Raw genomic sequence first — 17,814 nt, 5'->3', positions numbered from 1 at the left:
CAACAATGTTTGGAACATGTCAACGGTATCGCACTCAAGTGAGTTGACTGTTGTTCGTGTATCGTTCCCTTGAGTATTGCTGACTTCGACTTGCGGCAACATTTACTCTAAACATTGAGAACTTTCATGCCTTATTCTGAATGCATTACTGTTTTAGACTTACAACTACACAAATGTGTGTTTCTCTTCATTAATTCAGGTACTCTGCCAGGACGTGAATTTCAATATCTAGCACTTTGAGTTGATTTTTCGTGTGCTTTAGATGACGATGGTCGGGCTTTCTCTTAGCAATGTACACTCTCAGGTCTTCGCTTGGATCCCAGTATTCACATATTGCCGTGTTTCTTAGGATAAAGAAAACCCAGTGATTTGTTTCCGCACACTGTAAATGTTTCGGTCATACACGATGTCTATAACTACAATAGTGCTAGTGAGTGAATATTCCAACATCACCATAACTGGTCGTCTAACAACGTATACCCATATTGGGAATCAAATCCTGGCCTTAGGCGTGACGAGCGAACCACTAGGCCACCCCATTGCCCCAACATCTTATAGATACAGTTACCCAATCATAATCATTCATTGGAACATAGAATGACAAACAATTCATTGTGCTACCAAAGTGGAATTTATTGAACGGAACAAAGTTTATCTTCTGGAGTGCACAACCCATCCACCTGTGGTTAGATACCGTTCGGTTGGAACTTGACGCTTGCTGCAAGAAAAAGTATACCACATGCATAACTGCCACGTAACATATTACCGTATTGACTATGTAAAACTGCGTGGCGGATATTTTATCACAAATTTACATTTTTGCTTTTAAAACTACATACTAGATAGTTTTAACTCTTTTTGTGATGCTCTAGTCATTTTACATCCCGTCAATGATTGTTTTTCAATTACACTTGTATTTACATGCATTGTGTATCTACAACCTTTCTCGTCACAATATGGCTCCAATATTGCCGATGTACGTTAAATTTTAAATCACTCACAAATTTACATTATGGTATGACAGAGTAGAGATTCCATACGCACAATCTTAAAAAGACGCATTGACAAATGTTATTCCTAATTATCTATAATGATTTATAATTTTTTTAAATTATCAAGGAAGTCATAAAAACATTTAAATCTGTAAATCTAAATGTAATCTGAATATATATGTACGAACGTATATGTTTCTGAAAAAGGGGTTTAAAATGATTTAAAACCGGAGTAATCTAACATAACGTCCCTTTCATGTTTTCCTTTTCCTAAGAATGGATGTAAAAAGGCTAATCACTTTAATAATGAGGTGGACCTATGACACGGTCCTATCTTAAGTCAGGATTAATGGACTTGTATTGATCAAGTTAGTGAGTTAGAGTTGTCCCTTCCTCCCAATAGTATCAACCTACCAATTGTACATGTCTTGTCGTCAAGATCCTGTCTGATTGTGTCAAGTGCCTTGTAGTCATCGACCGTGTACACCCTGTCCGGGTCACCCGCAATGTCTAGAAGCTCCTTCTGTGAGAGGTTGACGCCCACGCCGATGGCAAACATGCTGATACCATCGTCTCTAGACTTAGCCGCTTCCTTCTGAGTCTTTTCCCAGTCCTGAGACTGGCCGTCGGTCATCACGATGGCGATGTGAGCTGCATGGGGGCGTTGTTTGGGCAACATCTGTTTCTGCCGCATGAACTCAATACCTAGGCCTGTGTCGGTGTAGTCGCCAGCGGTGTAGGGGATGTTCGTGATGGCGTTCACGACGTCAACCTCGTTGGCGTAGGCATCGAGGCCAAAGGCAGTGTTATCATAAGTGCCACGACCGTAGGTGATGACTGAGAATCTAGCCCGCTGGGGTGAAACGTCAAAGGTTGTGACGAAGCTCTTCACGAAGTCCATCCCTAGCGTGAAATTGTTGTCGCCAATACTTGAGGAAGCGTCAATAACGAAGGAGATGTCAATGGGGTTGTCACGGCACACTGTGTGAGGAAGACCGTACAGGGTTCGTGAATGGAACAGGCCTACCAGTGGTCGATCGCTAGTTGCAATCACATTGTTATTAATGGAAAACTCCGTTATACAAGCCTACAGCCTTGCGTTCCTGACTTTCAAGTTGCAATAGACAATCACGCTGTCAGTAATTAGTTATATCGAGTAAAATCTTTCACCTTCTATATACACGTTTCATCACTACGTTTAAAACAATAGCAGAATTTCGAAGATGAGATATCTATTTCTGTCTTGTCGGGCCTCCCTGCAAGCAGCTATGCAAAACCAGTCCAGACTCTATTTCAACCACAGATATACATGAATGTGACTATACTTACCGACAGGCGGCTCTGGTGGGTTTTCTGCAACATGAAACAATCCATAACAATTGATCAGTGTTAGAATCAAATTCTGCACCGGTGGGATTTATTAAAGCTATACACGTTAACAAAGTGCATCAATGTTTCTCTCCCCCCCCCCACACACACACAAACAAACAAACAAACAAACAAACAAACATACCATCGCATGTCTCAAAGGCGAGCCTGGACCTGATGGTGCCCAGGAGATTGTAGCTGGTGACCACAAACACGTGTTCATCCACCCCGGCGATGTTCCTCAATTCGTCTTCCGACACACTACGGCCGACGCCGACAACGAACATCTCCACCCCGGCATCTCTAGCGATCCGCGCCTCCGACTCCGTCACATCAGGTTTTTGGGAGTTTCCGTCGGTCAGCACTATACACACTTTCCTCACATCTTTGCGAACGTTAGGGAGGAACGTTTCCCTCATATACCTAATGCCTGCCCCAGTCTCAGTAGCGGGACCAGCTCTGTACGGAATGTTAGTGATCGCTTTCTTCAGGTCCACGTTGCTGGTGTATTTATCAAACCCAAACGCGTCTTCTGTGTACACCCTGTCACCATAGGAGACTGCAGCGACTCGGACCATATCGGGCTGGATTTGGAAAATGTCAACAAAATCTTCCACGAACCACAGTCCCATGGTAAAGTTTTCTGGCCATATACTGGATGAGGCGTCGATGACGAAGGTGACATCCATCGGCTTCTGTCTGCATGCTGCATGTAACAGGCAGAAGATAATCATTATTACTGCGATAATATACAGACAGTATTCGATGCAAGAGTTGGCAGAAAGCTACCTTATCCCCACCCTCATCGCATCACAGACTTACGGCAGTCGTAGCGTCACAGCCGTCCTTTCTTTTCTGCTTCAAACACTCAGTAACACTTGCACACCCTGACTCCACGTCCACATGTCGACATGTTCACGGCTGTGACACATTCATTCTGACATTAAGAAATGCAAAGGCCTCGAAAAAATGGCCGAGCGGTTCCAGTGGCACATTCCTGCTACAAGTCAACGAAAGACTCGAATTCCAGATTGACAACATTTATGACCCTTTGTTACCATCTTTTCCATGTCAATTGGTTTCACCGGAGTGACTAACGTCTACAGACTACTTCCCTTTATGATTTCCTCCCACGCTGAGTTAGCACGCCATGGAACAGCTAACAGACTGCTTAAAAGCGGCCCTACACCCAGTTCACTATTACTGTTACTCACCGCTTTCGCAGCTCCTGTAAAAGAATTGAAACGTGTTCAAATAAAATCTACACTAAAATAATCCATGAAATGTTAACAGTGTGTCTCGAAGGCTGAAAGCTGAAGGTCAATTTGATTGTATACACTGCAATATACATCGCACAAAATATTGTTTGTTCTTTTTTAATCATTTTTTTCTGAAAGTGCAATGCAAGCCAATCAACGTCCTCTGACCGACGATTCCGACGTGAAAATCGTGGACGTGATAATTGCTATAAGCGACGCAAGACTAAATTCACTCACTCACTCTGACCCTCATGGCGGTACTCACTTGAATTCCGCTGTTGTTTCCGCCTGCCATGACCCCGTCACCTGTAAACACACCTGTATACAGTAAAACCTCAGTAGGTCAAACACATGTCAAGGTATTCCAATCAGATATGTAATGATATAGATTGTAGCCGTGTCGTATCTTAAGGCTGTTTGAAGAGCACTTAACACATAGCTTCTATCGGACACAGTTTTAATCGAATGGGGTGGTGTTTTCCACCACTATAGTAGATCATAGTAACTTTGCAGGAGCAACTTTACATGAGTCATAATATATTAGCTAGATTAATTATTTGTGGTTTGTGTCACACAAGGCGTTGATATAAGACGTATTATCGACAGTGAGTCTGTCCCTACTGCCCATTGTTTTCTTATTCGTTGTCAGTTCGCTCGGCGACGTCCTAAACTGCACCACAGTTCGCGATATCAACGGTCCATCGTATTATGAGTCGTAACTCCCTGTGGAGTAGACATCTCTTGCTGCCTCAAGGCGCACCGTGTTGTTTGTAGGTGTCTCATCCTACCGAGGTACCCATTCACATATGGGTAGACTGGGGCACATAGTCACAGCACTTTGTCCAAGTTTACTGCACCCGCAACTAGGTGTTTGCACGTATTCATGTGGCCACCATTTGGTCGTCTACCAACGGATATAAGTGCACAGGGTTGTGTACTGTACACACTGTACACTCTGTACCTCGCTAGATCACTAACCACTCGCCCACCGCGACCCGAGGTAGCACATTTAAATTTTTTAGAAGCTTTATCATGAATGGTCATTTTAATAGTGTTTAAAAATACACTTGGCTATAAATATTTATAGCTACCCTCTATTGAAACTGGACTTGCGAAGCTTACAATGAGCCTGCGTTCTGATAGTTTTCCCACATTTTCAGCTAATTCTTTATAATACGTCACCTGCTTATGTTTCTAAAATAATTGAGTACATTTTCCAAGTCATTGTTCTCAGTAATGACATCGTCAGCATGCGCTTTGTTTACCTTAAAAATGTCTTTGTATAGTTAATCAATTAATATAGAAAAGAACTTCGTTTACAGCCTTGAGGACAATCTCAAATGGAACTCAAAAGCTGTGAAATGTAAACACCGAAGGCTGGAGCTTTGGGAATATTGATGTCAAACCTCTTGTCATATCATGTATGTGATCAAAATCAAAACTGTTCACTTGTTTAAAAAACGGAAAGCTTTAATCACTAATTAACACATATTTTTGAGTAATCGAATACACGCTAAAAAGTATAATTTGATCATTTGATGAGTATGCAGAGCTCGAAAGACGCAGCGACGTGTTCCTGCTCAAGCATTTGTATGCTAGTATCTTGTAAAGGGGACTGTGAAAAGAGTAGTGTACTATGCAGGTATCATGTCGCACTCTAAATTGGGTAAACTGTATCAAGTCATTTATTCACAATGGCATGAGTTTGTCTACAATGTCAGTCAGTACATGTGTACTATTTCCGAAAGCACACACAGTGAACTAAAAAAAGTCAGCGATGCTACTGTTATATCTGTCAATACCTTGCGCAAACGTAATGACGAAGGTAAATCCCGCGATGGGTACCAGTAAGTTCAAAAACCTAGAGAAAGTGCGTACTCGTAACGAAAGGAAAATTGAATTCGGCGATTCGCCAGTACATTCAACACTGTTACACAGTGACCAATACAGTGCCAACATCGACAGGCATTAAGAAAATGGCTACGTAAATGGTTAAGAAAAACTGGTTTCAAATGGCGGAAAACTCCTTCAGACAGACAGGTCCTAATGGAGCGAAAAGACATTGTTGCATGACGTTTGAGGTATCTCAGAATGATTCTCCAGTACCGTAAACAAAACCGTCCAATCGACGACGACACATGGGTACACGCCCATCACACGCTATCAAAATTTTGGCACACTGATGAAGAGGGAGTAGTGGACAGGTCAAAGACTAATTATAATTCATGCTGGTACATGCGAGGGGTTCATTCCTAATGCTTCTTTGATATTTAAAGCCAAACAAAAAGAGTAGCGATTACCATGATAAAGTAATGCCAACAATTTCTCTAAGTGGTTGCAAGAAAAACTTATTCCTAATCTGCCCCCAAACCCAGTAACCATTATGGATAATGAACCTTACCAAGCCAACAACTGCCAATCGAAAGATGAAACCAAATCGTTTCTGCAAAGACATGATATACCTTTTACACATTCAATGTTTAAGGCTGAATTGTTTGCACTTGTGAAATCCTTCGCGCCGCCCCATATATCATGTCGATGAAATTCTGAAAACCCACTGGTATGCTGTTCGCCGATCACCTCCTTATCACGCCGATTTCAATGCCGTAGAATTAATATGGGCGAATTTGAAAAATTGGGTCCCCAGAATATAGATTTCAAAATGGCATCTGTACAGCGGGCTTGCGAAGACGATTGTCATCTATAGCTACTGACCAGAAGGAATGGGCAGACTGTTGCAGACATGTGATGGAAATTGAGGTTCGATGCTGGTATCGAGAAACTGCCCTTGCGGATAAAATCGAAAAACTTGTCGTCGATACTGATGACAGTTGTGTTAGTGATATTGATGACAGTTGTGTTAGTGATATTGATGACAGTTGTGTTAGTGATACTGATGACAGTTGTGTTAGTGATATTGATGACAGTTGTGTTAGTGATACTGATGACAGTTGTGTTAGTGATATTGATGACAGTTGTGTTAGTGATATTGATGACAGTTGTGTTAGTGATATTGATGACGAGTAGCATATTCAAGAGACTTACATGTGGCAAATAGCAGATAAACTACCATGGAGCAATCTAATTACTAAGGTTTGTTTGTTTTATTTATTAGTACCCCGTTATGAATTGACATAACGTTATTTCATTCACCTCGGGGACAGCACAAACGCATTATCCATAAAATACTTACACACATTTTCTTTTCTTGAAAAACACGAAAGTATTAGAGTGTATTGAAATCGTCAACCACAAAATTACAAAAGTTGTTTACCGCTTTACTTACCCTCGGCCCCTTAATGGAAAAATTCACTGCAGATTCACGGGTTCAAATGACAGGTCGGCATTATTCTTAAGTTCGTCTCACAGTAGTTTGTCTGGCACGCTCAGCACTTTCATTCACGTAAATATGATCACGATTTTAGAATAATTGGGCGAGTTTTTACAAACATAATTTACGTTATCGCACCCAGGTGCCGTTGATCGTTGTTCATGTATGACTCCCTCGAGTGTCGCTGACCTCGACATGCGGCAATATTTACTCACAGTTTTGAATATTGTTTCTGCAGTTGCAACTTAAAAACGTACATACATATGTGCTTGTATTCACTGATTCAGGTTCTCTGTCAGTACGCGAGTTCCAGTTTAGCACTTTGCACTGATTACATGTGCTGTAGATAAAGAGTCGTGTACACTCTCAGGTCTTAGCTTGCTTCACGGTATTCAGATTACCAGTTCACGTGTTTCAATGTTTCTTAGGATAAAGAAAACCAAGTGATTTGTTTCCGCACATTGACATTGTTTCGGTCACGCATGGTGTCTACTGATACGTATACAGGTAAATAAATGAAGATGTAGAGTTCAATGAGAAGTCTTATACTCGTAACCATTCATGTCAAAGAGACCAATGAAAAGCGACTTTGCTTGTCGTTAGAGGCGACTAAGGGGATCAGGTGGTCAGGCTTGCTGACGTGGTTGACACATGTCATCGGTTGCCATTTTCGCAGAATGCGGTAGATCACTGGATTGTCTGGTCCAGACTCGATTATTTACAGACCGCATTTAGCTTGGAATATTGCTGGGTGCGGCGTAAAACTAAAGTCACTCACACAAAGAATGTCATTAAGCTCATTTCCTACAGAAAAGTTGGAAAATAGCAAGAGTTTTAGTTTCAAGGACTTTGCCTATCGTAAACTGTTTGTGGATTCTTTCCTTAAAAATCCTTTCTTTCTTTCCTGTGCAATGGTCAACTGTTTAAATCACAACCATATACAAATACTCTTATTTGAAGGAACGATTATTGAAGGTGTCAGGGATGAACATGTCCTACAAGCGTCCACATGTATGCCTATGCAATGGAAAGTGTATGTACGAAGGTAATGGGAAAACTCCCCAAAACACACACACCTCTGCGGAACCAATGGTGCAGGTAATACACGTGCAATGCGTAACAAGCACCAATGAGTGAGTTGGTATAAAGTTGAAATGGGAGGTTTCTGAACTTGGCACTTAATACTGAACTTAATACTTTGTCTCTTAACTGCATGAACAAGGATGTGAAGTGCATATCAAACTTTTCTTTCTATAGCTGTAATACTTTCTAGAGTTAACATAATCTAAATCCCAATGAATGTCCTATTATATCACAATTTCGTTTAAACGCATTATTCTAACTAACCGCTCGCCTTGCTACATTTTATTAATTACATTTATTTTGGATGGATATATCAGTGCTGTATGATTGAAAATGTATTGTCGCTCATTTTGAGAATTTTTATTATCGTTAAACCGTTATTTATAAGATCACAACGAATACTCACACAGATGGCCAGAATGACAACCTTCTCAAAGCCGCTCAGACCCATGGCTGCTGTTCGGTGGTGATGTCCAAATGTACACTAACAGGACAGGACAAGGTATTTATATGTCATCAAATGGAGACACCCTTGACCTCCACTCCCTGTTATAACAAATATATTTGTTCAGTGTCGAAATACATAATTACCGACGGACATTTCCTACAATAAAGTACTATATAAATACACGAGTGACAGCAAATTCAAAAGTACATATTAATTACATAGCATTACATTGCCATGTGATACAAGTGCCCTTTGCTGCATATTGAGGTTCCAATTAACATCTCATGTGTAACAAATTTAAACGTTTTTGGGTGGTTCTAACTCTTTTCCGTTGTCGTTAATTCCGTTTATATGCATATAAATAATAACAATAAAGATTTTTCTATCAATATAAAGGTGTATTTTAGTGAAATGGTGCGACGAAGATAAGATGGCAGTATGATGCTTATTCTGTTGAGAAATGTGAAAGTTGTACCACATTGTTCGCTAGGATAAATGTTTACCTTCCAGTTGCCCATGTCCCGACTTTTTTATGTCCAGTGGAAGCTGTCCAAACCGGCACTCATCAGGACTGAAGATATAATCCAGTTTAGACAATGTGCTAGATTGTGCAGCTGATGACAACTGTACAAGCCACAAACGGGACTAAGATTTCATGCCAGTGTTGACAACGTGCCGGATTGGACAGATGTTTTTTTGGGTAGATATACATGTTCCCATATATTAAGTAAGGGTCTAAGTTCAAAGCATACATGTCAGGTCTATAATACATTCGTATAATGTTACAGAGTCAATAGACATTGTTAAATGTACATCGAAAACATTTACCTATTCAACAGGTCAAAATAGCATGTGTAAGCTGGACCATAGTTTTACTAAGTAGGCTTCCATATCCCGACTTTGTGTTTAAACATGACCGGATCCGGTGAGTACATACATCACATCTGTCCTTGATGTGTCTGCAAAATAACTTGTCAGTGTCTCTAACCAGCAAATGTGACTGACTGAATCTCACTCAACCAATCAAACAGGGTCATCTATGATCGTCATGTCAATACTGGACACATACATTTTGAAACACATCTGCTTATTATTTTCTGTGAGGCACATTGTCGAATATCACATCCGAGTGGAAATAGCACTTTAAATTTACCAATCTTCATAACGTTCCATTTGCCAACGCCTCATATCTTCATATTTCTGACATTATACATTTCCCAATCAGGCACCAGATAAATGGTCTTTAACTATCAGTTTTTGCAGTTAAATGAGACTAATATTTATGTACTTATAATGAAATGACGTAAAAACCTTGGATGTGACGAAACGGAAGAACAAATGCTTCTCAGTAATTGAGTGAATGCTGTTTTACATTTTGGAGAACGTATCATGTTCTTTATTAACACATCTTATCGGATTCTCAAGCTCGACTTGGTTCACACATGTCATCGTATCCCAATTGCGTAGGGTGACGCTTATGATGTTGATGACTGGAGCCAAGACTCTATTATGTACAGACCTATGTTGCTGGGATATTGCTGTGTTTGGCGTTAAGCATACACGAATGACCTAGCCGCGTTTCCACCAGCATCCATAGATTTAAGTAAAATCATGAAGCACCTCCTCTCTTACTCTCGTTTTAACAACACCCTGAGGTCCGAACTTGTGCTTAAATTTTTAACCATATTGTTGGGCTCTTGAAAGGCTCATAATTACTTAGTTGTTTAATAAGGCGTACAACGCGCAGGTAAACGACTTCCAATGATGCCAGTCGGTAAAATATCAGCACACAATCATTTAGTTGAAAGAACAAAGAAGGAGCCATCAATTAGTCAGTGACTCCAGACAATGTTGAGATGCAGACGATCATCCATGGGGACCAGTGTCATCTAAGAACGTTCTCTTCCATCACATCCTGCTGCTAATAATTTGCGAAAGACTTCTGTGATGGGAAGACAATGAGCGGTATCTGAACAAACCAGCTAACACCGTTTACATGAACTCAGTGACTCGTGGAAGATATTGTGAATATACTGACTTACTTTTGTTTCCATGTGTCAAGAATTTTTAGTTTAGCCATCATGACAGGTAACTGATGAAGCGTGCCAAATTGTAAGTGTGTGCGACAACTAGTATAGTTAAAATCGGGGTTTCTCACAACTGTTGGAAGAGGGAGGAAGATTGGTTCAGACACAGTGTGTGTCTCGGCTGTCTCACACGTTGTCGTATAAAAAGTGTGTCTAACACCTGGAATGCCTCAGCTGTACGAAAGGGGGAAAGGCGTGGTGTGGCAGAAGATGTGTCATATCTAGAAGGTGTTTCTGACACCTGGAATGTCGCACATCTTTTGATGAGGCATGCCAGAAGATGTGTCTAACAACTGTTTGGGTGGGGCAAAGCTGTGGTCTTAAACAAAGGTCTGTATAACACCTGGGTATGTTTCACATCTGTTGGAGATGGGCAAAGACGTGATATGACAGAAGACGTATCTTACAACTGTTGCGGAGGGACAAAGGCGTATTGTGACAGAAGCTGTGTCTAACACCTGGAATGTCTCACATCTGTTGGGGAGAGGCAAACGAGTGGTGTGACAGAGGGTGTTTCTGACACCTGGAACATATCACAACTGATGAGGGTGGGTATGGGAAGGCGGGGTGTGTCTAACACCTGGAATGTTTCACACGTCCTGGCAAGGGGGAAGGACTTGGTGTGAGAGAAGGTGTGTCTAACACCATGAATGTCTCACATCTGTTGATGAGGGGGAAAGGCGTGGTGTGACACAAGGTGTGACTACCATTTGGTGTGTTTAACAAGTGGGGCTGTGGTCTGACAACTGTATTTGTTTGACGTGGAATCTGACAAATCTGAGGTGTGACAAATACAGTATTACAGGGAAATCGGAACGACATGAACTTCGGGTATGATCAAACAATTACCCTGGTTCCACGTAGCAAGAAATCACCGGTGCTTATCGACTGGCATTATGTTTTTTGTCCTTTACGTCACTCTAAAATGATTTGAAAATATATAACATTCAATACAATTTTAGACGAAAACCCGTTTCCAAATGTTTTTGAATGGGACTAGGGACCTGTCCTAGCCCGGGGAACACAAGATTGACTTGATCACTGGATTGACTTTTCCAACCTGGAGTATTTCCACACCGCCGTCATGTAATAGGGATAGTGCTGCTGGAACAAACAAAGCCAGTAGCAGGGATGCAAGCGTGAAATGAAGAAGTTGCAGTATATGGTCGCAGATCTGGTTAAAACGACAGACACCCAGTTGTTATAGCCGAAAACGTCGAGATATCTCTGTTATATGGTGAAAGCATTACATTAGTTTCACATAATTTAAAAGCCTTTAGCTTTGATACAATCCTGAACATTATATGTCTATGAATATATGTCTGCAGCATTCTCATGTATGAAGTGAAACGATTCTGTCGATGATATTTGCGAGAACTGGAAAAAATAAATAAATATCTGTTGACAGTTATCAGTATTGGCAATTATCAGTGGGAGAGCTGAAGGACTCGTCAGAGAACATCCGACATGGGTAGTCAACGAAATTGTAGAATTAATTGAGGACGAAATGTCATCCTTCAACAGCCAAAGTCGTGACACCTCCATTGTACACGCCCTGCGTGGTGACCTACAGACCACTGGAACATTGTGCTCAGTCTAATCTCACGGAATAACATCACTGGTGGGTCATTTGGGCTGTATACATAAGAATTATCATAATTGTGTTGTCAGCTCGGGGGCATATTCTGACCGTCGATTCATATTTCCAACAATCCATGAATGCCTCTATGACCTGTTAATGACGTAAATAATTGCGTAGCCTTTGAGAATCACTACTAAGTGGGACTTGTAACAGTATGTCATACAGTCACAGTACACATAATGAGCATATCGTTATCCCTGTAGTCGGAGGTAACTGTTATGTAGCATCTCATTGCAAAAGGTCATTAAAAAAATCTCCTGTCACTCTGTGTTGCCAATACAGTAGCTTGTTGGTCATTCCAGGCACTTGTGTGGGCGTAATAACTACCTTAAAATAATTATATTATGCTTCAAAATTCAACATTCTGTTTCAGTGGGACCTTTATTGTATCAAAACTCCATGAAAAAAATTATGAAAAAATGGTTGTTCGGACATCACTCAAAAGCAGCCTTGTGGTCAGGACGTTGTCCAGTCCGCTCCTGAACTTTCCGCTCAATGTTGTGTGAGTGAGTTAAGTTTTACGCCGCTGTAAATATTCAATATTCAATCAATATCAACACGAGGGAAATGGATCTCACATTGTGCCCATGCGGGCATTCGAACACGAGTCTTCGGCATGCTGTACAAACGCTTTACCCACTAGGCTACCCAACCAGGACGTGTGATTAGAGTAGTCATTGAGGATTATACTGATTAAAACAGTATGTTTAAGATTAAAGAGGTGGATGTAATTGGCTCCAGTGGAATTTGTTGGGATACTTGCTCTGACTCCCTTCCAAGTAAGTGATACTTATTATATCAGGCAGATTAAGCATATCGTGTCCTAGCCTGATGTGTCCAACTGCAACGATTGGGGGACAAAGTGTTTGTAAATCTGATTATCCAAATATGATTCTCCTTCCCAACAAAGCTCATTCCTAATAAAAACACAACACATTCAGAACATTAGAACGGCCGCTCGGTGACACACATAGCAGATTTATTCCGTTTTACAAATTCCTCATAAAATCACATCCCAGCAAGTCAGCACTTATATAAAGATGAGCACATCAGACAACATACAATACAACATCACCATGTTGAGTAGAACTAGCCAGAGATAACAACTCATATATGAGAAAAAAACTCTGGAACTGAGCCCTCCTAAAGAATGCTAAAGTTCTTGCTAGGATGTTAATAGTAATTACAAGGTGATGCAAAATGAAACAAACTTTGTCTCACCACAAGACAACAAAATTATAACAGTATTCTCAAGGCTCTGTAGTCTAGTTTGCAATACATTAATGCTCATTATATACTAACGATTAAGATACATTCAAATATATGACAGGATATTATAAAGGCAAAAACACAACAAATCGGTGTTATAAAGGCTCTGCAAACTAACCATGCACGGTAGAATATACGAACAAATCAGCTCCACATAACAAACTTGGTTTACTACCCTTACAGGAATTAACCCTGATACAAAATCTATCATGAGAACGCCACTGCGCTTACTTCACAACCATCACCGTCAAATACAACCACCACCTGCAAAACCAAAACGGAATATGATATGTTATGCATATGAAATATAGACATATACGTATAAACATAAAATTTGAGGAAACAAAAGTTAAATGATGGGAGCACTGCCCTGTCTAGAGCGAGACAGACGATATTTGAAATTCCTTCTATATTTACACCTTTAACAGTGCCACCTATCGGATCAAAATTACCTCCTTTGGTAGATTCGCCTACCGCCAAGGAGAAAATAGTTTCTATCTAATTCATTTCATTCAACCGAAAGAATCAATACGTTTCATTAACACATTCAGACAAAAACCTGCTTTTCAGCCGATGCCAATTTTCTCGTGTGAAAGCGAAAATAGACACCACAAACAAAACTTTTTACAGTGAATTCCAATTCCTTGTTTCATAAGAAAATGGTATTTACAAATGAATTTTCATTTTAAACTAAAATAGTTTAAATAGTTTATGTCAAGGATGAGGCAGCATGTCATACTATGAAATCACATATTTGATGAGGTCATAATGTCTCACAATACTTGTGGCTCACTGGTTACACCTATAGAGTTCTTGTTTTATTTCACAAAAATCCAATTGAAACAAATGCCAATTCCTCAAATTTATTCTTCATAAATGCTGAAGTCTGAAGATTGACTGAAATAACAAAAAACAAAGAATCATAGGTTTCTGTCCACAGTGAACTAGGGAAAATGGCTGACATCCATTCACTGACAAAGTTACCTCCAAAAGCAAAATATAGACACTCAAAATTACCAAGTCAGTATAAAGCTACCCAAATATATATGACAATAAATTGGAGTACATACCATTTTGTTTGACCTCCACATTCAACCAATCTAGTGTGAGACACTCTCACTGCCCAACTCTCTCAACCATGTGCCTCTCAGTCACCCATGTGATTCCCAGTCCCCCATCTTGAGTTACCCGACTTACCTTAGCCTAGATATTTGCATCACCTCATAAATCTCTCTCTCTCTCTCTCTCATCTCATAAATCAGTAATTTAATCTCTCTCTCTCTCCCTCTCTCTCTTTGATATCAATACCCAAAACCTAAGCATGCAAACTTAGTACACATATCATCTGAACTCAGTATACTCACTCATGCTACCTACATGCAACCACTCTATACCAATTTACATACACACAAAATTAACCTGTTATCTGCACACTACATCCCAGCCCCTAATGTATCGATGACAATAGAGACAATTACAAACCAAATCTAATCAATACCAATGCATAATATTGTTACGGTTAAGATTTTAACTGCCAAACTAGGTAAGAAATCCCCAGTGAACCAGCAAAACAGAACAAAGACAAGTCGTAAACGTTCAAATTCTGTATTATTATGCAACGAGAGCAAGGTATACAAAGTCACACGTCAATAGTCACACTGCTGATTACAAATTCAGTACAAAGGTCACAAGATATAATATAGCAAACTCACCAAAGTCTCAGTACGAGTGAGAATCAACTATGCAGAATGTAAACACAGCGATTGGTCTGACAGCAGATAATGTAGATTCAGGCGTTGACGGGTTTTGATGATCAAGCGTTGGCAGTGATGTATATCCTCCAGTTATGTGAATGTGTGTCGCCCTCAACACGGCAACCAGCCTTTATATATATACTCAGTCATTTCCCGAAAGTTCGGGCACTTTCGACCATCGTCAACACTGTAGAATGCCCTCGAATAAGTCTTCCGGAAGTAAACACATAGAAAACTACGAGCAGATAAATTCCAGAAAACCAGAATCCTAAAAGTGCTGACCATCTATAAAACGAAATGTGACCCATCCTAATTATTATTCAAAACACTAAATACTATGACTCAATAACAATTATTACTGAATTAATAACAAAATATACAGAAAATACACACTCGTAACGATATTTCAGCTTTAGAATACTTTGCGTTCTTTCTTAACCAGTTCATTGTGTACAACAGTCTAGAAATTGTCCAGAAATCATTTATCAAGGATCAAGCAAAGTTTGTCAATAGGTCGCACCAACTGTGGATTCTGTCTTTACTTTTACCACTCTGGTCATTCCTTTCCGGTCTGGAAACAGTTCTACGATCCTTTCTAAGGGCCACGAGTTCCGAGGTGAATTGTCTACTACCAGTACGATATCTCCAACCTGGACATTCAAGCTGCAGCTGGGGTAGATACTCACCGATCCACCTCTTCCAAAACACATCCTTCAAATATCGCACTTAGCAGTCAGTTTTGTTGAACATACCTGGCGGCGTCTTCTCTCCACTCTTGTTGAGGAGGAGGTGGTTCGGTGTGAGGGTGGCCAGGTCACAAGGGTCATTTGGTGAAGTTGTGACGGACGTCCATTAATGATAGACTCTACTTCACAGAATAGAGTGACTAGACACTGATCGTCTAGTCTGATCACCTGTTGATGTAATAAGGAGTACAGCACTTTCCTCACAGTTCTGATGACTCTCTCCCACACTCCTCCATGGTGGGAGTCTGCTGGGGGGTTGAAGTTCCACGACACATTTTTCTGCATTAGATGACTGTTGATCTGAGCATGATTCCAGTTCTCTATCTCTTCACGTAGTTCTCTCTCACAGCCTACGAGATTTGTGCCGTTGTCTGATCTGATAGACTCCTCGCACTGAACCTTCTCACTGCATTTATACAAGAGTCAGTGTCCAGAGAAATGCAACTTCCAGATGCACTGCTCTTATTGCCAAGTATGTGAATACCTCTGCCCCTCTTTACGATTATTGGTCCAAAGTAGTCCATTCCTACACTGGTAAAGGGTGGCTCATCTGGAGTAACTCGGCCAAGTGGCAGATCCGATATCTTCTGCTCTATCTCTCTTGCTTGATATTTTCGGCAGATGACACATTTGGCAACTAGGTTCTTGATCAGTGTACTTGCATGTAGAATCCAGTATTCCTGACGAAGAATTGCAAGCATCACATTCTTTCCAAGATGGCCAACCTGGTTATGGATGTCTCGTATTATAAGTGTTGTCACGTGAGATTCTTTTGGCAGAATGATTGGGTGTTTTGCGTCAAAAGAGATTTCAGCCTGAGAGAGGCGGCCACCAACTCTCAGCATTCCTTCTATCAGAACAGTTTCTTGTAGGAACATTTTCTTGGGCTCAGTACATTTCATTTCTTCCGGAAAGTGTTGGCGCTGGACATGTTTGATTATGGCAACTTCTGCTCTGTCTTGTATTTCTGATGATAAAGACTTGTTATGTGGTTTGTTTCTTGGCGCTTATTCAGTGTAGTTCTGGAACGCACAATGAGACTGACATGATATCAGGTCCATACCAGATGGTTTCTAGCGGTGGAGCCTCGTTTTGAGATTTCCACGATTTACAGGTTTGTTAGAACTCGTTGCACGACAGAGCACGTTGCACGACAGAGCACATTGTACGACGAGTTTGCAAGGATTAGAAGGAGTCTATTGTTTCAATATACAAGTACTTAGACGTTTCAAATCATACTGATTAATATTTATGTATTCAGTTAAATGAAATAATATAAAAATTCTGGACTGGTTATAGCACTAAGGACGGAGCCCAATAAACAGGAAAGGAGACTGTTCTGTAATCACTGTTTTTATTTGCTTTATGAGCTTTCGATTGGACTTTTGAAATTACATTGCTTCCCTTTTATTACGCTGTTCTACATTCGTGTAAGTTTATATATACTGACGCCGTTTAACATTCATGTAGGATTATGTACATTGCCGCTGTTCTATATCCATGTATGTTTATAGAATGAATGAATGAATGAATAAATGAATGAATGAATGTTCTTTATTTCCCCCAAAGGGTTGGAGAGTTATACATCCAATTATGTATAATTTAGAACAAAACATATGTCTGTGAAAAGATGCTAAGTGCAATAGTATTTGAAACATACAAGAGAGCACAATAAACTTTAACCCTTGTCAACAGATGATCACTGGTCAGTATGTACAAAGCGTTCATTGCTCGCTATTCTCAAAAATGCTGAACCAAGTTCCATGCACTGATGTGTTTTGCTATAATGTGCATGAACTTGACCCAGCTGTCAAGAGTCATGTCCTGCACTACCG

At 40.4% G+C, this 17,814-nt stretch overlaps 1 protein-coding gene across 1 annotated transcript; it reads right to left on the bottom strand.

Moving 5' to 3' along the window:
* Positions 1-612: 612 nt before the first annotated feature.
* Positions 613-16,881, bottom strand: LOC137274933 (cartilage matrix protein-like). The gene is made up of 9 exons (XM_067808145.1): positions 16,510-16,881; positions 15,986-16,378; positions 8,440-8,517; positions 3,885-3,937; positions 3,575-3,588; positions 2,506-3,066; positions 2,322-2,345; positions 1,407-1,973; positions 613-718 (listed from the first exon to the last, which is right to left on the bottom strand). The coding sequence occupies exons 1-9, from the start codon at positions 16,879-16,881 to the stop codon at positions 687-689; spliced, it is 2,094 nt and encodes a 697-aa protein (XP_067664246.1). The 3' UTR covers positions 613-686.
* Between the last annotated feature and the right edge of the window lie 933 nt (positions 16,882-17,814).

This window comes from Haliotis asinina, chromosome 1 (genome assembly GCF_037392515.1).
Source record: "Haliotis asinina isolate JCU_RB_2024 chromosome 1, JCU_Hal_asi_v2, whole genome shotgun sequence".
Lineage (NCBI taxonomy): Eukaryota > Metazoa > Mollusca > Gastropoda > Lepetellida > Haliotidae > Haliotis > Haliotis asinina.
Note: the sequence above shows the minus strand (reverse complement) of the source record. Positions and strands in the feature narration are given on the sequence as shown.